This window comes from Cydia fagiglandana, chromosome 27 (genome assembly GCF_963556715.1).
Source record: "Cydia fagiglandana chromosome 27, ilCydFagi1.1, whole genome shotgun sequence".
Lineage (NCBI taxonomy): Eukaryota > Metazoa > Arthropoda > Insecta > Lepidoptera > Tortricidae > Cydia > Cydia fagiglandana.
In genome coordinates this window covers 4,702,661-4,726,140 of record NC_085958.1, presented here as the reverse complement: position 1 = coordinate 4,726,140, position 23,480 = coordinate 4,702,661, and the positions used below count along the sequence as shown (strand labels likewise).

General features: G+C 35.7%; 1 protein-coding gene across 1 annotated transcript in view; it reads right to left on the bottom strand.

Moving 5' to 3' along the window:
- Positions 1 to 554: 554 nt before the first annotated feature.
- Positions 555 to 23,480, bottom strand: part of LOC134677871 (extracellular serine/threonine protein kinase four-jointed) — a 38,051-nt gene continuing 15,125 nt past the window's right edge. The window contains exon 2 of the mRNA XM_063536301.1: positions 555 to 2,275. Coding sequence (XP_063392371.1) covers positions 624 to 2,240 — 1,617 coding nt within the window. The 5' untranslated portion in view covers positions 2,241 to 2,275 and the 3' untranslated portion in view covers positions 555 to 623. The remainder of the gene's footprint in view (positions 2,276 to 23,480) is intronic.

Here is a 23,480-nt window from a genome sequence, read left to right as displayed (position 1 = left end):
GGACCCCGCAGCAAACATAAGAAAATAGTGGATTCATTCAAATCTCACAAAATTTTAAAATTTATTATGATGTAGATTGAAGTCTCCGGTTTTTTATAAGGGTACAAATCTCTAAGAAGTATACTTTCAGAAATAAGCATTTATATTTTTATATTTCGATGAGGTGTTTCCTAAAATGGATAAGTACTTGGAATTGACAGTAATGACATACTGACAGTTACAGACGTTATGAAGTCATATTATAATGCTTGGAAGTCATATTATAATAGCTCCTCTACATAATGGGCCAGCGCCGGCCACTCCAAGGGACGCAGCCAGGCGGTAGAATGAGATACCAATATCACTTGCTCCCTCTAACGCATAAATGCGTCCCTTGGAATGGCCGGCGTTGGCCCATCGTGTAGAGGAGCCCAAATGTACCGATTTTAGGAAATAGCTCATAGAAATAGAAAAATATAAACTTGATTATTTCTGTCAGTATACTTATGAGAGATTTGAGATAAAAAAACAATCAGGAGATTTAAATACTAAAATATTTGTGAGATTTGACTGAAACCACTTTATCCCTATGATTGCTGCGAGGTCCTTTACTTTTTAAATCGTTTCCTAAGCCCACGTACTCACTATCTGTTAGAGAAAGTCAGCTCACATTTTTCTACTTGGCTCAAAACTTTACCTATTCTCTCGTGTAAAATCTTAGCATTCTTCTCTGGTAATGGCGGTAAAATATCTCTTATTACAGCACTATTTTTCTTATGGAACATATCACTTAATTTAATCCCTATCGCTTTCATTTCGTACAATCTTTTCAAAGCGTCTATGGTGGTCCTCCTAAATACACATAAATTGTCTAACATTAAACTATGGTACACATTATATTTCTTTAAAAGTCTATAACCATGTAATAGTCCTGATTCATTGTCTAAAAACAAAAGAAGACCACTATCCATTTTTCTAGCTAAATTGTGAGCTGGACCGTCCATAATATTTATATTCCATTGGTAATTAAAAAGATTATTAACAATCCTGTCTAAATTAGCTGTTAGGTAATCGAAAATTATGAGATCAGACCATTGAGCTAGCTCTACAAATGTATCTATAGTTTTCTTATTTAATTTCACATCGATATGATCAAAATTGTCAGCTTTTTTCACTTTCACAGTTTTCGTCTTTAGTTTCTCTATTAGAATTTCCTTTGGCGCTTCGTTTTCTTTCAAACACATTTTCAGTACATCATGTTTATTCAAATGTCTGTTGGCCGGTTTGAAAATGTCTGGTATCGTTGCGGATTCCAAGCTTGGTATATATTGAGTCAAAACGACAGCTCTGTTGCTATTCCATTGCGCTGTTGCTATATCATTAGCCACGTTAGCCCAAAGTTTATCTTTCAAATCGACGATTTTTAATACCGAAGGCGCCAAATTGGTTAAATTCATTAACTTTGCTACGTAGAAACTGAAGATCTCGCCTTGAATTTGATCCGTGTTTTGCCTGTATCGGACGCAGGCTTGAGATCCATCTCTGAAGATGACTAGTCGATTCTGCATACGACCACACCCAGGCTTCATCTGTACCACTTCACTTTCACCGACATATTCTTCCCATAATTCTCCACTGTTCTCACCATATCCTTGAGGCATTGAATCTTCGACCTCAGGCCCCCAATACACATTATTATACAACACAGTTTGGTCACTAGGAACATAAGGCTTAGTATTATTTATAATATGTGCTATCACATGCCTGTGATGAGATTTGTTGTCTTTCAGTATTTCCTTCATATCTTCTGTTAAGCTTTTAGGGTAAACATCTTTATTATACTTATGACCAGCAGTTACAGTGTCATATTTGTTCTCGTCAACTTTTACTTCAAAATCAGTCTTAGTTTCATGTTTAAATGAATTTAATGTTCTTAAGTCTTTACTGCTATTTATAGTTACTCTTCTTGTTATATTTTGGGATGTTTTCATCAGGACTATCCCTATTGTTAATCCTAGAATAAAACTAAGACATACACTGAGGAAGCATAGATTGTAACATCTATATTCTTTCTTCATTCTTCTCGTCAATTCTTCCTTGTATCCGAAATTATTATATTGTATACTATTCTTCATTGTGATGATTTTGAAATCTGTCTTTTGTCTTGCGTTAGTTCTGATTTCTTGTAAGGTTGGTAGTCTATGTGCCATTTTATCGTCGCAGATTGCTTTTGCTTCGTCTTCGATGTATGTTGCTCCCATGGTTTTGAGTTCTACATCGTTTTCAGCATTATGATCTGTAACAAAAGAAATTAATGTTAAACAAAATGTCACATTTATTGCTTTTATATTGAGGGCTTTGATAACAGTTTTCTTATATAAAATTTCCCCGGCACACAAACTTCCTCTAGGTTTTGCCTACGATGGGACTCGTATTAACTTTCTAGACTGTAATTTGTTTATTTATTCAATAAATTATAAAAAAGTGATACTTTAAAAAACATATCAGATGATATAATTGAAATTAATGGTAACATTCCATTTCTTACCGCAGCTGCACTACCGGTACTGAACGCGTCGCTGTCATTGTCAATTTCCATAGTAAAATCGACAGTAGTGCAGCTGTCGTTGGAAATGGAATGTTACCCTAATAAACAATCAATTTTTCGGTTGAAATCCCGAATAACCAATGACTATGGCTACACTGATACATGACTTTTTAGATGACATTAGACATTGAATGACAAATACTTCTGATGCTAGAAGAAAAAAGGGGGTTTAAAGACATTAAAACTAAGAGAGATAAACTGTTTTTCTACTAGAGGCATAAAGTATAAAAGGTATTCATTTTGATAGCCGTAGCATAATTAATAGGTCCGATTAACAAAATTAGTCATCGTTCTGCGCATTTATACGGCCTTATTGGATTTTTAATATATAGTTTGAAACAAAGACAGACAGCCGTATTCGAACAATGAGATACGTCAAATACTAGATATTGAAACGTGTCAGTGTCAAACAAATGTCAAAAGTGACGTTTTTGTTTGAAGTTATGTCAATTTTGACACTTGTTTGACACTGACATATCTAATCCATATAGTTTCAATATCTAGTATTTGACGTATCTCATTGTTCGAATACGGCTGAGAGAGAATCATACTATCTTTGACTTACACTAGTATTAGCACCCAAAAGAAAAGGATGAGTATAGTTTTTTTGTTCTTATTTACTGACAAATTTGGTTTGACCAACTATACGTCAAATATTAGGTTTTTGATATGGATCGGATATGTCAATGTCAAAAGTATTAGCATTTTATATTCTGTACTAATTTATATTATATAGTATTATTCCAAGCTTAACAACGTAACGGCTTAATAAAACAATATGGCTAATCACCAACCATCAATCAAATCATCGTACCAACGTACGATGATTGTAATATTAGTTCTAATGACAGTGCGTAGGGCTGATATATGTTATCTGTGACTCTTAGCTTTGCCTGTCAACTTGTGAAGTATTGCGGCAAAATGAGAAACTTGCTTTGTACAACTAATATTAATTATAAACCTGTCAAGAAGAACATCGTCTTTATATTTGAAAGCAGCGTAATAATCCCCAGAACAAGGCTCACAGGGTGGGCTTTCAAAAGTGACGTTTCTTCAAACAAAAACGTCACAAACCAAACGGCCTACACCCACACATGTAGCTTCAAACTTAAAAAAACTTTGATAAAATTGTCTATTATGTCATGTTACACTAATGAGGTGGTAAATACCCCTCAGACCGCAACCGCAAGCTTCCTGCACACAAAAACAATAATTACATAGTGCGGCTACAACCCCCAATTATCCTATTATTCAATTCAATATTCAAGTCAATTATGCTGTAAAGGCCCACCGCTCGTGCCTATTACCTTTAAGAAAAAACTGACGCGAGCCGTGTTGATGTTTTTTGTTTTGAGTTGAACTGGGCACTCCTATTGAATGAACATTTTGGGCCGAATCATTTTGATGATTTTTCCCTCAGATTTGGCTAGAGTGTATCTGTATCCGCATAATTTCACCTTATGTCCTAAAATAGTCCTCTGAGTTTGGCCAAAGATTGGCTTAAAGGACTCGCATTCAGGCCATAATTGTTTAAAAAAAAATAGGCCAAATATACAGTTGTGTTTTGCTTACGTATGTAGGGACAAAGCTATTTGTTAAAATGAGATACCTAATGATATTCATCTTTCATTCTGTAGTATAGATGAGTCCCTACTTCCGTAAGTAAAACTTACAAAGTGTAACTTACGCCTTACAAAAACGGAATTGGGCAAGTGAATGGAAAATTTCATACATATTTTTGGGATATGAACCTCTCGTGTGCCGTGATTATTTTTTTCTAATATTTTCCTCGTACGCGGATCCGTGCTCCAGCATGCGACGGCTTAAGATATGATTCTACACAGAATGAGGAACTTTTCAAACCAGCCAAAATTTATCCAAATGTAACGATAAAAAAAAACAAAAAAAATAATGGTCGTCTTTAAGAAATATTCTGATTGTATAAAAAAAATCATTTAACTTTAGTTTATACTAACGTATTTTTAATGTTATCACTGTTATCAGGTAAGGATTAGGTACTCTACGGTATTAAATCCACCTTTTGTTATTATGTTCAATTTGTCAAAAAAAAGACATAACTTGAATAAATATATCATAAAATTCAATAAAAAATCCACCCTACAGGCAGACTGCATTCTTTACGACAATAACCGTGTACAAAACTCTGTCGTGCCCATATTTCATTGTATGACAAAAACAACCACAAAAACAAACTAATAAACCCAAAAAAACAAGTAGGAGAACAAAAAAGTCCGTGTAATTATATAGTGCGGTCACAACCCCCGTATTATCCACTTATTCAGTTAGTTATATTTCAATTACGTTGATTGTCTCACGCCCACGCTCGTGCTGTTATTACCACCTTTTTTATGGTCAAGTATGAGTTGATTTATGATAGACTATTTTTTAACAGACCTCCAAATTTCAAAAGGAGGAAGTTATCAATTCGGTTGTGTTTTTTACATGTTATTATTTTTAATTTCATAAATTGTACACGAGATGAGCATAATAATAATGTTTCTTAGAAAAGGCTAGAGTTAGACCAAGACAAGTCTGCAACGATTTTGATAGCACACACAGTGGAAAACGTCAAACTTTTATGAAATTAATGATCACAGAGTTCCTATGGCCACCTCGTGTCTCCATTATCAGATCGGCTCGATGGTACCATAATATTGCATTTTCACCCTCCGACTTACATATGTATGCAAAATTCTAGTTCCATAAGTTAGGAAGTGGGTCAAATGGGGTCCCTTTGTTTCTCATAAAGTTTTAAGTCACAATGTATTGTTTGTCATTTTATCGTTAGTCATAAAACTGTAACCGTTAACTTTTCAGGATTTTCGTAAGGTTATTCTATAGATAGGTTAGGTTAGGTTTGTTTTATGGCAATCCTGAAAAGCTACAAGTTTCTGAGAAAAACCAATTATGACTAACGAAAATTCGGACAAACAATACATTATGACTTAAAACTATTTGGGAAACAATAGAGACGCGTGTCAAATTTAACTTGGAAGGTTTGACCCGTACAAACATACATAGTTACATAGATACACAGCAAGTTAAAAATAAAATAATATAAAAAAGATTGAGTAAGGGCATTTTACTGTGTACCGTTAACGGCCGGTTAGCAATCGTTACAAAACTGACGGTCAATGTCAAATCTCATACATTTTGTCAGGAATGTAACGGTTAGACGTTAACTGAAACGCGACTTAAGTCGAGCTTTAAAGTACAAGTTTAAATGAAAATGCTCGCTAAATAAAAACAAGTCGACCTAATCAATAACCGCTCTATATAAATCCGTCTAAGGTTAACGAGTGCGCCGAGGCAAAACCATACAAGTCTTTTTTCCAACATTTTTTATTACCTCGCCCGAACACAACAAAACAACTACCATTATGTCCAAACAACTTTAAACCCTAACTTAAACATATTAGATTGATATTTGCTTGAATTTTAACAGGGATTTAGTACATTTTAGTTATTAATTTGTGGCTTGTAAGAATTTTGTTAAACACATTTTGCTACGGATCGTTGGATTTTTTGTGTGAGCTTGTGTTTGTCAAATACTGGTAAATTTCTCAATCGGATCTTACGAATGTAATTTTGGAAAAGGGTTAGCTTAATCCCTACTGTCAGGCGTGTCTCTTTCCGCGATTTCGTCGCTTTGCTACACGTAGCTAAAAGTACATCCGTCCGACCCCAATTTTGGGGTTTGTCATAAGCCGCGCGTGGCGCTGTCGCCACCTAGCGGCCATATCTGTGCTGATCGTAACAGACGCGTTTTGTTAGAGAGTGAGTCTTCTGTACCTAGTACTATTATTTATTCTGTGCTACTGTTATTAAGTCGTAAAATGTGTCGCAACATAGTTTGAAAATGTTTTTAGATAAGACTTTACTATACATATGTATGTATGTATATATAAACTCTTTATTGTACAAAACACAAATTTATCGCACAGGATAGGCAGTACAAAGGCGAACATATTTTCTTTGATATTTTTCGCTGTTTGACCATTAGTACTAAAAAAATACATAAAGTTGTTAATATGTAAATATTTTAACAATGATTTACGCTTTATTTTGATCAGATCAGCTTAAAAAAAATCCGGAAATATTGCCAGCTAAACAAAAAACCCTCTATTGTATGATCCGTAATTGTGACAATTTTTTAAACTGTAAAATTTTTCAGACATACAGTGTTGTCAAATAATTGTATGGAACAAAAAAAATATTCAATGATGGATAAAAATAGTTTGATATATTTATTTTTATTGTTTTTTTATTTATTTAATTATGATAGATATACTCGTAGGTAATATTACCAGAATTACTAACGAAAAGCTTCAAAAATGACGATCAAATTTTTTTCCATTAAAAATGATAGCAAAAAAGTATAAGGTCAGTTATACGTTCAATCAAATGGAAACGTATCAATTCACGGCTCCCGTAATAACATTACTAGACGCGACGAATCGGCCGCGGCCAAACCAATAACTACAAAAAACGTAAAAAACCGGGCAAGTGCGAGTCGGACTCGCGCACGAAGGGTTCCGTACCATAATGCAAAAAAAAACGAAAAAATGCAAAAAAAAAACCGGTCACCCATCCAAGTACTGACCCCGCCCGACGTTGCTTAACTTCGGTCAAAAATCACGTTTGTTGTATGGGAGCCCCACTTAAATCTTTATTTTATTCTGTTTTTAGTATTTGTTGTTATAGCGGCAACAGAAATACATCATCTGTGAAAATTTGAACTGTCTAGCTATCACGGTTCGTGAGATACAGCCTGGTGACAGACGGACGGACGGACGGACAGCAGAGTCTTAGTAATAGGGTCCGTTTTACCCTTTGGGTACGGAACCCTAAAAAACGTAAAAATCAGATTCGATAGGTGTGATTTGATTGTTACACCAGAATGTTAACAAGATGCTTGATGTAGCATTGAGCCCTCCCGAGGAGAGAGAAATGGGCGATTTTGTGAAAATATAGGTACGGTTATTTTTTTAGATGGGAATAATATTATGTCATGTCATGAGTTGGAACACTTGGTAATGGTAGTAATAAAAACAAATGACATTTTATTTAGTTAAAAGTGTTTAAATTGTTTGTCATAATTTATAAGCAATTAAAAACTAGAAATATATGTAAGGGTGTTGAGACATATTCCTTCGGAGCGTATCAAATAAGCACCTAACAAAGCGAGGTCTATTAACCACGAGTTTGTCTATATATAGGTCGTGAAATAATAAAATACTTATTTTATTTATTTGAATATAAAACCACGAAACGTTCCCAATGTGGCCTATTGGCGTGCACTTAGAACACTGAGGCACTGTAAGAATGTTGAGACATATTCCTTCGGAGCGTATCAAATAAGCGCCTAATAAAGCGAAGTCTATTAACCACGACCTCGTCTATATATGGGTCGTGAAATAATAAAAGACTTATTTATTTATTTGAATATAAAACCACGAAACGTTCCGAATGTGGCCTATTGGAGTACACTTAGAACACTCGGGCACTGTAAGGATGTTGAGACATATTCCTTCAAAGCGTATCAAATAAGCACCCAACAAAGCGAAGTCTATTAACCACGAGTTTGTCTATATATAGGTCGTGAAATAATAAAAGACTTATTTATTTATTTGAAAATAAAACCACGAAACGTGCCCAATGTGGCCTATTGGCGTGCACTTAGAACACTGAGGCACTGTAAGGATGTTGAGACATATTCCTTCGGAGCGTATCAAATAAGCGCCTAACAAAGCGAAGTCTATTAACCACGACCTCGTCTATGTATGGGTCGTGAAATCGGAAAGATCCGATTTCGCGATACGACAATCTCGGAGCATATCTGATAACGGCACTTTGTGTTGCTAGTTTACTGGGTTTTGCCGTCGCACTGTGTCTAGAGCTAGATCAAGAAAAATCTGCAATGATGTTGATAGTACACGCAGTGCAAGTGTTATTCATAATATTCATAGACGTTTGACGTTTAAAATAACACTAAATAATTATTAGGAACTAAATATATGTAATAGCGACTTGGTAAGAGTTACATCAAGAAAAGTCTGCAACGATTTTGATAGCAATCTCAACTGGCTTAAGACGAAACAGGAACTGAGTTTTAAATATTTTAGGTAAATATACCCGTCTCGCTAACGGAAGCGGCTCCTAAAACTAGTGCAATAAGGACAAGGCAAAAAATCCTGCGTAAAATCTCAAAAATCGAGGTTTCGTACTCGACTGTTTCCTCCTCCAAACCTTAACCAATCGTAACCAAATTTGGAAATCTAAATGATGATAAGTGTCGGACCATTTTGCTTTTTTTGGCTAATTGATATCAGTTTTGAATACTACGCCTCTCATTGCGGCATAATCAATGAGGCCATTTTTGAAAGGCTCTAGCGCCTTAAACAACAAAAATATCTAAAAAAGCAAAACGGTTCGACACAGATATTGACAATATTAATCTGTGTTGAAATCATTGCTCTAGCATCAAAACCCACGGAGGAAACAGTCTTGTACGTTTGTATGGAGTAATGACCACTCCTGTTGGCTCCCATTTGAGGGTAGATTAATTTTTGTTTACTTTATTTAAATACCTAAAGATAAAGAATATAAACATACATAATGGCTTAAAAACTGGTATTCCAAATTCGCCCCTGAATTTCAATATCAATTTTACAGTATGGCGTCATCTCACGGCCGTCATATAATTATTCTCCTGAGACCCAGAAGCAATTGTTTTGTTTATTTTTTTTTGGAGAACCAACAACTATGACAATACCATAGAAATTATAGTGGATACAGAAAGCCAATTATAGGAACTCATTATGAAATTGGAACCCTTAGGCCCACTTGCACCATCCCACTAACCCGGGCGGTTAAACCGTTAACTCAGTATCAAATTGTACTGGTAACCATGATAACTCCAGGTTTAACCGGTTAACCCCGGGTTAGTAGAATGGTGCAAGTGGGCCTTAGTTACACAATAAAAGTTCAAAGTAGATTTTGGGATATGTACAAAAAATTGTACGCAGGGACTTAGGAGGTTATATAATTATTTGAATCAAGATAGCATTGTCCATATCACGGAATACTTAAATCCCTTTAAATATAATATCTGTGGCCATAACTTAATAAAGGCCCACTCGCCATTGTCCCGCCCACGCGTGGGAGCTGGGCGATATATTACGGCTGTTCCCTATTGGTTTGGGCTTTTTGTCTATTTTCGTAATATTTCGACATACACAAAAGATGTAATAAAGATAATAGAAGATAGATTTTAAACGATTTTTATATTTTGTTCGTATAGGTATAATAAAGAAGAATTCCAAATCATCCAAAGATAATAATGACCCAAAATCGTATACCTATCGATCCGGAAAGGACATTTTAGGACATGTTCAGACCTAATAGTGTAGGTACATATCTGTAGGTACATGTCCAGGCTCGCGAAAATACATGGACGAAAGACATGACCCACAAAATATCAAACATAGGCCTAATAGGGATAAGTTCGCCTTTGTACTTCTTACTAATTGTATGTTATTTTTTATACAGGGTGTAATCATTAAGTGTGGCCAGGCCATAATTCCATAAATATAACAGATATCAGAAAACTTCCAACTGATATCGAAAGTGCGTTACCCAATGAGTAAAATTACATTAATAACTTTTTTTAAATAAAAGCAAAAAAATCCCAAATTTTAACTTCAAACCCTCCCATACATTTAGTACGACGACTCACCCCTCAAAGAACGTCGGTGTCGTAAGAGTTAAAACTGCTTGAGATTCATTATTTGCGATAATAAACTGTAATAAAATAATAAAACTACCGTTTATGAAATAATAAATCTAACATTTATTTTTTAAGGAAGTCCATTTTTGTTTACAGTAGTTGCACGAAGTGACGCCCTTCTGGTGCAATACATTAACGGGCCCCGCTTAAATGTTTCTAAATGAACTTACTTAAAAATTAAATGTTACTACATTATTATTTCATAAACAGTAGTTTTATTATTTTATTGCAGTTTATTATCGCAAATAATGAATTTCAAGCAGTTGTATCTTTTACGACACTGACGTTCTTTGAGGGGTGAGTCGTCGTACTAAAGTTATTAATGTAATTTTTACTCATTGGGTAACGCACTTTCGATATCATATTTCGATAACGATTACACCCTGTATGTCTTTTTGTACAATAAAGACTTTAGGTAGTACTACTACTACTACAAATTAAATGACTTCTTCTGACACTACGCGCCACTTGCGCCATTCCACTAACCCGGGGTTAACCGGTTAAACCGTTAACCCAGTGTCAAACTGTACCTACTGGTAAATTTGGTAACTCCCGAGAGAAGGTTTGAGAGGGGGGTGAGAAGGGATTTTAAGGCTACTGCTACAAAAATAATGTATTCCAATTTAAAATGGGGCTATAGTAATACGCATAAATAAAAAAAAAAACGATCCAACAATCTTCCAAAACCACCTTTGTATGACAAACCCTCTCACCCCAAATACGTGGCACTACGGGGTGAGGTGGGTTTTCCTCTTTATCGTCAAAGTTATGAAATGGAACTACCCAAAATAAAATACAAACTAAAATACAAACGTCCGAACCACTTATTATACACCATTCAGTTTTCACATGTAAAACTAAAATTTTATCGAGGTTTGAAAGTCAAATTTCACCCAACTCACCCCATTTTACGGTACCACCATAACCATTTATACTAACTATGAACATTATATTAACTTCACATAAATATTGCCAGCTAACCGATACCTAGTTAGCCACAATCGGTTCGAGTCGATTCGAATCGAGCAAAATCAACAAAAGATCGAATCAAGAATATCCGAGTCATCGTGACGCGGGTCCCTAATTCAACTTGATTAACGATAACATCGTTGGGCATAGAGTAGGATATAGATAACACCTGCTGTCGGTTACCTTTTTAACCCTTTAGGCCACTTGCACCATGCTACTAACCCGGGGTTAACCGATTAACACGTTATACCTTAGGGGTTTTTAAAATTGAAAATTGAATAGTTATTGCTGTACAAATATCTAAACGCCACTTGCACCATCCCACTAACCCGGGGTTAACCGGTTAAAACGTTTACCCAGTGTAATTGTACTGGTAACCATGGTAACTCTAGGTTTAACCGGTTAACCTGGAGTTAGTGGAATGAAGCAAGTGGCGCTGAAACACACTTGCATTGCACCATTCAGTAACCCGGGGTTAACCGGTTAAACCTAGAGTTACCATGGTTACCAGTACAACTTGACACTGGGTTAACGGTTTAACCGGATAACCACGGGTTAGTAGGATGGTGCAAGTGGCGCATAGATTTCTTTCTTTTTTGGACTTTAAGGAAAAAAAATTAATGCCCAGAAGCTCTTAATAGATAACTGCTGTACCTATTTTAACGTCCACGACCAATAAGCTGCTCTATGCCCATATTGTTATTCCAACAATAGCACCGCGCCAGCGCTCTTATACAGTCAGCAGCAGAAGTCTCTAAGCGGGTGAAGTGTTCAAAATTACCTTGACACGCACTTATTCTCTTAACAATAAAGTCGCGTCAAGATCATTTTGAACACCTCGCCCGCTTAGCAACTTCTGCTGCTGACTGTACTTAACTGTATCTATTTATAATATACCTGTAAGAGGCAGTCAAAAAAGTAAACAACGATCCAACCTAAATATATGACGATACATTTAGATCCACTTGCACTATCCCACTAACCCGGGGTTAAGCGGTTAAACCGTTAACCCAGTGTGTGCAGGCCGAGCCACACCGGCTTGCGTGTGCGTGACGTGCACGTGCGCTAAAATGTTGGGGCCGCACACGCACACGTCATGCAAGCGGTGTGCCGTCTCTCATAAGGATCTGTATAGGTACTACAACGCCGCACGCGCACGCGTACGACACGCACACGCAGCCGGTGTGCACAGGCCATTAGTGTTGTACTGGTATCCGTGGTAACTCCAGGTTTAACCGGTTGACCCCAGGCTAGTAGAATGGTGCAAGTGCATGGTGCTTAGTCACACCACGTTAAGTTTTCATGCCAAGTGCATGCTGCGTTAAGTATGACGCTTATAGGGATATGTATGAATTCATACTGCTAAGTTTGTGCAAAGTTAGAGTGGTCAGAGTTTAGTCAAAACTGAAACCAATTTGAAACCGGGTCTATCATAAATTAGGTTTTTTTCACATGGCCAATAACCGAGACGACATTTCGCTATCACGTAGTTGTAGTGCATAATTGTTTTCCATCGTATTTTCTCGGAAACGTTCGTATTTGTCATACTACTTCAGACAACCTCAGTAGTTTTTGTACCGAGACTGACTGAAATAGCAAGACACGTTCGTACGTTTCCGTGAAAATACGATGGAAAATAAGTATGCACTACATCTGTAGGTTTGCTAGTTTCGAGTTATTTTTTTACTTAATTTGAACACCGAATACTGCAATATTAAAACCGGCCATGAATCATATAACACATTATGGCACAGAATAAAAAAAAATTAAAATCAATCGATCATATTGGACAGATTTACTTAAATCACAAAACACACTTTAACTCGTCTTTAATCCATTCAATTAGAGTTCATTTTCGCTTACTTTAAAACAATTTTAACTTTGTTCATTACATTCAAAAGGCTTCACTAATAATAAACAATAATCAACTTTACACCTTAATATTAAAGTCCATTTTGCAAAGCAGCGCGGATATTTAAATACTAAGCATTTATTTCAGTCATCTAAGCTCTTAAGACATTGAATTTAAAGTTGAATTTGTCGCGACCAAACTTTTTAGAGGTTGGTAGAAGTTTGACAGGTTGCCGTGACAGGTTGTAAGACCACATTAATGACAGTGCCTGTCAAAATTGTGCAGATATCGCTACTGAAGATTAGCCGGTAAGATAAGGGCTTAATACTGGTCAAGTTGCTTTTATAGTATGAATACTTTCAATATATATAATCCTACATTAGCGTAATGGCTCCTCTACACGATGGGCCAACGTCGGCCACTCCAAGGGACGCAGGCATGCGGTAGAATGAGATAGTAATATCACTTGCTCCCTCTAACGCATAAATGCGTCCCTTGGAGTGGCCGGCGTTGGCCCATCGTGTAGAGGAGCCATAAGGCGACTAGGGATTACAATCCAGCAGATTTATCAATACAGCTGGATTTTTGCTGAATTGGTATCTTCTGAATATAGCTTTCCGTATTTTCCAGTCTTCTAGAGTTACGTTTTGGTGTATTCAAGCGGCCGTTAGCGGCCGCTATGAAGCTCAAAAGTAATCACGTTTTTATATTTCTGCCTTTTTCGCACTCATAAAATGTTCATAAACGTTATGGTTTCCCTCTTGCACACTTAAATTATTTTTAAATGTATACTTCAGGGTTTACTGTGGCAAAATGTGAAAGTGCCGTCATAAAATCATAAAAAAACGTACGTTTGAAATATAGAATGAATATAGAATTAGAATGTCACAGTAAACGTAATTTTTTCATGATTTTATCACGGCACTTTCACATTTTGCCATTGCAAATAGTTTAAGCGAACACTAAGAATGTTTTTATAGCAAGCCAAAATAGTAAAACTACTTTAAGGCACTGGTCCCACCGCGAGCTAGTAAGCTATGAGATATTTATAGCTCACCGCTGGGCGAGTAACTATAAATACCGCCGTGTCTCTTTTATTTACACGGGAGTGCTTATCTTTTGTTCGTGTTTATAGCCGATAGCTTCATAGCTTACTAGCTCGCGGTGGGACCAGTGCCTAAGAGAGAAACTATAATATATTACGTTCCAAATATACCATTGGCAATAAAAGTTCAAGTTACATTTACGTATTAAGTGCGTAAAAAGCAAAGTTATTCACTTTAGAATAAGATTCAAATTATATTGGCAAGTATAATGGCAACCTATAAAGAACATCGATTCGTTTGATTCGGCATACATAACCATTTACATATTCATCTCTAAAAACATGTTAAAATAACCATAAGGTGACAAATATACAGTTAGAGTCAGTATACATTCAGATACTGTTGCGTTTATGACACTTTCATTTTTAATGTTATACTCATAGTCTAATAAAACATGATCTTCTCTTCCCAGAGTGACACAGGCCTACGTCACACTAACATAGCCGCTATATATAGCGCTATCGCGTATTATCATATAGCGCTGTCGCATGATGACGTAGGCTTGTGTCAGTCAGGTGACCTAGAAAAGACGGGAAGAGAGTACCAGGCGGAGTATATTATTATACCATGTGTTAAACTTATACGTTTTAATTTAGTGTTGCACGTTTCATAAAACTCTTTTAGATATATTATGGTCATATTTTTCCGCAATAGTGCGAGAAACAGCACTTTTCGTGCGAATGTCAAAAGTTTAAAAGGCCATATGTATTGTAAAATGTTGTACGATACACATGCGAATAAATAAAATTTAAAACACTCCCTTCGGTCCGGAATTTCCTCTTTTTCGCACTTGTATCGTAAATAACTATTTACTATAATATATGTATATGATGATTTCATGATGGACAAAATAGGAGGGTAATATGACTATAATGTGTTTTTTAATACAGTTGCTCAAAAAGTGCTACTTTACGTAGCTGTTTAGCGTGCGGAAAGTTGGTTATCTCGAACTAGTGCTTTTTACTTTTCCAATTTTTTTAAATTTATACTTGTTCCAATTCACGACTACTTATTGATGAGTGTTAATATTAGTTTCCTTTAAACGTCGTAATCAGCATAAAAACCTACCGTTAATGTAAGAATACGAAAAATATTACATATTTCATATTTAATTACTTACCTCTTCATCATTATAACACGTTTATTTTTTAATATTCAATATTGAAAATTCCGTTCTTAATAAGTTGACTGAATGGAACGGAATAGCTGCCAAACGCCCATAGATATAATATACTTAAAGACGACGTCTAACCGAGCTGTCACTGTTACCACTTTTGTTTAGTGTACGATTAACAATGTTTTTGTTATTTTTTCGCAACTGTATTAAAAAACGTCGTTCGATACACGTGCGGAAATGTCATTCTTCACTCGTCCCGAGTCTTGCCACTCGCCTGCGGCTCGTGGCAAGATATCTCGGTACTCGTGAAGTAATGACATACCTTCCGCACTAGCATCGAAATGTACTATTCTAGTTTAGGTACTTTTAGGTAAGGGAAAACTTTGATAGTCTCCAAAACCGTTTTTTTTATTTTGATAACCCACGACGGTACGATATGGTATATATGCGTTTAGTTCGAGATGATTTTTGTTTACCCAAAATAATATAGGTAGGTACAGAATTCTGATATAGTGCATAATTGTTTTCCATCGTATTTTCTCGGAAACGTTCGTATTTGTCATGCTACTTCAGTCAACGTCAGTACTTTTTGTACCGAGACTGACTGGAATAGTAAGAGACGTTCGTACTTTTCCGTGAAAATACGAAGGAAAACAATTATGCACTATATAAGTAGGGGAAACCGAGGTGAGTTGTGACAGAGGAGAGTTGTGACATTGTCGATTTTTTGGAATCTATTAACTAAAAACTAGGTCGCAATAGCGTGCGTTTGTTAGTTCAAGTTGCGAGCTAACAAACGCACACTGTTGCGAGCTCACTAACAGTTAGTAGATTCCAAAAAATCGACACTGCCACAACTCTCCTCTGTCACAACTCACCTCGGTCTCCCCTACCTACACTAATAACCGGGAAAAAAGGGTTTTTTAGCACCCAAAAAGCAAAGCTAAGTGAAACTATAGTGTTTAGTTTTTAAGTTACATCAATGAGTGCGCGTTCTTACAACATCCGTTTAGTATTTTAAACTTGAAACTTACTTAATTTATTTATTACATATAATAACGGCTTGAGCTCCAGTTGAAATGCGTAATAAAATTTCCAGATTCCCGTGCGATACCGAAAAGTTAAACTTGAAAAATGATTAAATAAGGGCTCTCGCGAAAATATAACAGTTTCGGAAATTTTGGGCGGCGGTGTTGTAAAAAAGGGCGATCCCAGAGGAGATAAGTGTGGCGCAGGCGCATGGTCGGGACATACAGGCGTATTCTGATTTTAATAACTGGTTATGAATCATAATCTGTATCTTTACGTATTTAAATAAAAGTAAACAAAATCTACCCTGAAATGGCTCCTTAAGCTGGTTGAAGGTAGAATAGAACATTACACGATCAAATAATAATGTAATAGGTTAAAGTCCAGGCGGCGTAATTGGTCGGTTTCCCGATAAATGTTATAACTACCCGAAAATCCTTTGTAATAAGGCGAAATAAACATTTTTTGATATTTTATTCTTATTTTATTATCTCTAATAACAATTAATCACAATGACATAATATTTTGATCCAACATTATTAATATTTTGATATTCAGTTGTACGAGTATATCGTTACCCTATACACCATAACAATATAATTTTAGTATGAATAGGTATTGATATTGCCGAGAGATCTGACGAGCAAAATTTTAAAAAGAAGTATAATTTCAAAAAAGGTAATGTAATACAATTACATATATTTATTTGAACTCTGGGGTTGCCGACGTCTATTGGCAGCGGAGACCGCTTCCTATTTGTCACCAACGTGGTAATAAGTATGCAATGGGATACATTTTGTATTTATATTAATAATTAAACCCGGACTAATCCCAATAAGGCCTAGTTTACCCTCTGGGTTGGGAGGTCAGATGGCAGTCGCTTTCGTAAAATCTAGTTGCCTACGTCAAATCATGGGAGTAGTTGTCAAGCGGACCCCAGGCTCCCATGAGCCGTGGCAGAATGTCGGGATGACGCGAGGAATCCATTCCCATTCATAATTAAACAAACTTAATATCACTCAGTGTAGCCCGGGCGTGAAACAGAAAAATATACACACATTAGTCGCCTTCAAAAAACAAGCACCGACAGCAGCGCAGCGCGCTTCAATGATACTCGCGCCGGTACCGTCCGCATGCACATTTAAGTAATAAATAAACAAATTTGGGTACTGGTAGCCAAACTGGTTACGACCTAGTGTGACTACTCGCCGTAAGATGGCGTCGTGACAAGCAATTATATTCAAAATTAAACGAGTTTTCTATGACAAATAATTAATAAATAAACATACTGTCATACAATTTTATGACAGCGTTTTACACAAAAATAAAACGCTAATTAAATAACTTACCCTATTCGGAACCTAATAATAATATTGAGAGTGGCAACACTGTTGTCGGTCGTATTGTCCTTTTCTAGCATATACGTCCCTCTCTCTCCCACACTCCCACCACAGCAGTTTGCTTTTTGGCGGTTGTCGCAAAAACAAATTTCCAACTCATTGTCTCAAAATTATACATATTTACACCAGGCAGGATTAAAACTTTAGGTTCCGAATAGGGTAAGTTATTTAATTAGCGTTTTATTTTTGTGTAAAACGCTGTCATTAAACAACTGTACCGCTATTCGGAACCTAATAATAATATTGAGACGTGTTTGTTATCGCCTGGTGGTGGGAAGACGCCAAGCCAATGTGATTATACATGTACTTATTAACTATGTATATGTAATATTATTATATTATGAGTGTTTAATTAATTATGCAGTACACCCTTTATTTTAACACCTGTGAGGAGAGAGGTATTTAGTAAAGCATACAATTTGATATTCCATTATATTATGATACTAACTTAACATTTTATATACGTACTTAATGTACTTATAAATGTTCAAAAAGAATAAGTGAGTCACCACAAGGGTGCTATACTTAATTACTTAAATGTATGTGAAAACTAGGTAAAAGAAGATGTGATAAGTCAGTCTACTCTTCAAGGAGCATACACATCTGTTATAAGGAGTAATGTAATTCAAGTATGAAGAGATAAAAATAATAAAGTACTAGAGTAGTTTTTATTTATAAGTCGCAATTATTATCAAATTTGATAATAATTATCTATAATAGTAAAGTAAGCAGTTGCAGGAATATAACAAGGACAGGACATTTCTTATTTCCAGAATCCCTCGGGATTAAGTAGACGAATATTTTAATTATTCGTTATATATCACTATCACCACAAACAGAGTTAATAAAATTAGGTACTTATTGAAATGTCATAGGGAATCACTAAATTTATTTAATGACTGTAAGCCATATACTTGGTTATAGGTTATAGTTATAGCTATAAAATGCATTTAACCCTTTTAAACGCTTTACTAACGAGAACGCAAGTCAGTGTACATAAATAAACCTTGCTTAAAAGTGTGAAGGTTACTATGAGAGCTTAAGCCACAACACTCATGTGTTCACTGCGCTGTGGCACTAGTTATGACGCTTTGTGGTGTTTTTGTGTAGAATTTACTACAGAACTTTATCAATAATATTTGCAGAGTCATTCTAATTAAATTCATGTTTAGCTATCATAACCTTAATTTTACTCAAAAATTTGTATATATGTAGTAAGAGTAGTTTCTTAGTGGTTTACTTTATCTGGTGCCTACTGGTAGACATAAGCCTTTATTGGTTCTGACCGCTAAAGTGGCTAATTTTCTGTAAACTATTCATAGACATTGCTTAATTCTGAATATTCAGTTTTCTCTATTCAGTGTGTAAATTATAAGGAATCAGATACTTAATTCGAAACCCTAGCTCATCGCATAGGTGCTTTTAACCGAAATACAAATTTATGTGCTTATTTCGTGATTTTACATTATTTGCTGTGGGAAACCAGGGGGTTCCCTATTACCATTTGCCGGGCGCCTGTGGCCCCAAAGCCAACAGCGCAGAGGCCCTTTAAGAGGGAGCTATTTTATCCAATGCTAGAATCAACACTTTGTCGAATCTATTATATATTTAGGTATACTTATCCTCCTTATGAACTAAGGATAATTGTTACTTGTTTATATTCCAATAATAGCAAGATTGTAAATTATTTTATATTCTGAAATATAATATTACTTAATTTGGGCCAGTGTACTTTTGTATACTATATCTCTGGCCTACTACCTACTATAGGTTAGTCTAATAACATCCCGCCTCCTGAGAGGCAATATACAGAGTTCTTGGATATATATTCACGATATCGCTAAGTGTGTGGACCTAGTTTTCCGACACTTGACTGCATGAAATTATTGTGCACATTTTTTACAGGTCTCGAGCAAGAAGGGTACCTATATATAGGTTGAGGTCCTTAACTTGTGGATTTGGAAATAGGAGCAAGACACAGACGGGGTGTAAATTAATGATCCACCATGTTTCAAGAGATTCATGTGCATTGATGCCTTCAAGTTACACTGTACAGACAGACTATATAACTCTTTTGCAGAGTTTTGCCAACATATTATAATAAATGACTGCATTTGTTTGGGTGTACTTGTTCCACGACAAAAACATATTTATAAATATTACAATGTATTTTTGAAAAGTACTCGCCTTTCAAAATAGCTTCGCCTTTTCGCAAGGCTTGCTGCTGTTTCACATTGTGCAAAGCAAACAGTATCGCAATGCTATAATTTTGTATAAATTGAGAACTAGAGGGTCATGCCCTAGACGTGACCGCCCAGAAGTTATACTAGAATCGTTCGTGCAAACCATTAAGTCACTGTTTATTAAAAACCTTATGACTGGGTACATTACATTCCACGGTGGGTACATTTGTTAAACGTATAGTATCAAACTATGACGAATAATGATAAGTGAATTAAGTGATAACAATATTTGGTCCGTGCATAGAAGCACGTGCCCTTGAGATTAGTGCATGGGTAGTTTAAAATAAACTTAATCTGTGCATAGGAGCACTTACGATCAAGGTGATTCGAATCCTCAAGGTTCACAAGGCAGACATAAGGGTGTAAAATAAAGCATTCATAAACGCCCAGTTTGGTCAGTTTTGTATATTTTTATTTCCAACATGCTTGTGCAGCACATGACAATTTTCCTATACCATGCCAGTCAGGGATATAATAATTAAATAGGTAACCTTGGTTATGTCGTGTACCTACATAGGTAGGTACTCGTAAAAATGTTAACTGAAAGACTAGTGCTCTCGAGGCAAATATAATTTATATTAATTTCGAGTCTGTCATAGCAGGCATAGACTTCAAAGGTTTTTAGATATTCATAGGGCCGCTAAACGGAACCCTTTGTACACCTTGAGCAGGCTGTTTGTGCTCTTGTAATTTTATTTTCACACCATGAGTGATATTAAACATAGCTTATTTCAGAATTGAACCGTAAGCTATGTTGTGTCGTGAGCTTAAGTGAGCCTGATTTAATTAGAGTCCACAGATTATCTGGACCTTGGAGGATTGACCACACCTTATTCTAAATATCAATATTCTGCCTGGGCTTATGGTCGAATTTAGGTGACTAAATCTCTTAGTATTATCCATGCCACCCACGTTATGAGGCTTAGCGTCTCCAGACCACAATTTTATATTAGGGTGCAAAGATTTTTTCATCTTTAAAATAAAAATGAGTCGAGATAGGCCTGGAATCTTAGGTTATTTTATACCTATTATATTATAATTTTAGAGATGTTAATTAGTCCAATTTTGGGTTTAGCCAATAGGGTGTCCGGGACCCTTAAAATAGATTGGTAAACTAAAATGAAACCTCGAATAACGAAGCCTATTTCGACTGATTTTTACCCAGAACATTATTTTGTTAGAACCCTTTTCACTTGTCCTTTGTCCAAAAGGATGTATTTACATATTCATCTTTGTTATATTTTTATGATTGTGGCCTACTCGCTCGCCTGTGTTATGACCATATCATTTAATTTCTGACATGCCTTGCGCAGGCTTATATAGGTTGTAATATCATCATCAATAACTTGATATCAGTTTGTGAATGAATCAAAGATTCTTTGGCACACCTTACGCAGGTGGAAACATGGCAGCCTTGCGCAGGCTTAAATAGGTACACAACATATTGGTTTCATCACAGATAACTTGACGTTAGTTTGTGCCTGAATAAAAGATTCTCTTAGGCACACCTTACGCAGGTGGAACCATAACAGACATAGCTTAAGAATATCATTCAAATGAAGTTTATGGGTAATATTCCCTTAGTTGCGAGTTCTTCGCTCGACAAGGGGAAAGGATTTACTTTAATAGGCACTTTTAGAAAGTGTCATTCACGGTGACGAGATTTGCCATAACTAAACTTTAACTCTACAGTTAGCGAATATAATTTGAAATTATGAAGCAAACCATGCGTCTTCGTCAATGAATCAATCTAAACATTCCCATATCGTTAATGCCCTTTCAAGTCACAGGCTTCCGATTTTATTTAAAACGTTTACAAGTGTAGGTACTATTTATGTAGGTAGGTAGGTAGGCTTAAAGATTGACCGTCTTGTATGTACCTATAGTTACATATAGAATGAATAATCAAGTTATTCAAATCCAAAATAATACAAGCACATATAGCAACTACATTCAAGAGTTCTTTTAAGCTGTTAGTACCTGTTATTTTTTTTAAAGAGATACCTATCTACCTACATTTTAACCATCTTTTTTTTTTTTAAATCAAAGATCTAGTTGGAGAGATATAAATTGGTAGATAAGGAGTGAAATACTTAAGGATTTCCATGTCATTCTTGCGCAGAGCCATGCTAATCTCTCTCGTTATCTAGTCAGACTTAAGTTTACGTACTGCCGAAGTACTCACTTTCCACAAAAATAAATGCAATGCTTGCGATGTAGGTTTGTTCGTTACCTTGTGTCCCTCAGAGCGGAAATAGAAGCCCCGCGAAGCGGGGCTTCGTCGACTCCTAAGCGGGTACACGTTATTTATCAGCAAGTATATTACCAAAAAAAATATTTTGGAATATTATATTTAATCCGGAACGGGATAAACCGACAAGTTGCTGATAGATACTTGGACAGATAAACCCTACACGTCTATAAGCTTCTACCTTAATACGTAGGTTCTACGTAACACGTATTAAACTATCCGATCCTTTCGTATTCGAAAACACAAATCACTTGAAAACTGAAGGGTATGCCTCCACACATCACCATTTAAGTGTTATACCTAATTTCAACCGTTATTATAGACACACAAAGATTTAAAGTAATAAGTAATAAGACTCAGAAGAGATACTTAATGTAGGTATAATATTAATTAAATTCTAATGGTGACAAGTGCACGCTTTACCAGCTCGATGTGTTTTCTAACATTATGTGTTTTAGTATTTTCATTAGCATAGCCACGGTGCGCGCAGGCAGCCTTTGAAAACTTACACATTACTATTCCGGATCGTTTTTATTTGCTAGATAGTTTAACGGACACTAAATTTAAATATTTATTTCGAACGGCAAAAGCCGTTAGAAACTGTTTTTCAATATAGTCAGCTAAACTGGGGTACAAATTCAAAAACTCACCAGCAGTTTAGCTTCACGACCTTCCAGATGGAAAAACAGCAAGCCAATGAGTTGGAAATTTGTTTTTGCGACAACCGCCAAAAAGCAAACTGCTGTGGTGGGAGTGTGGGAGAGAGAGGGACGTATATGCTAGAAAAGGACAATACGACCGACAACAGTGTTGCCACTCTCAATATTATTATTAGGTTCCGAATAACGGTACAGTTGTTTAATGTCTTAATTTAGAAATTAGGTTTAGATGAATTTTAATGATTTACAATTTTCATTTAGTCGTAAATGTATATGACTGTTTTGTTACGCAATCGAAACAACTATAAATTCAACTAAACTATAGTAGTAAGTAGTATAGGTAATTGCATGATTTTAAAAAGGTTTTAAATTTTTAACCATTTCAAGCTTAGCAAAGTATTTTTTTTTACTAGAACTAATTTGAGGGAGGCATTTTTAAATAACGTCAATAAATAAG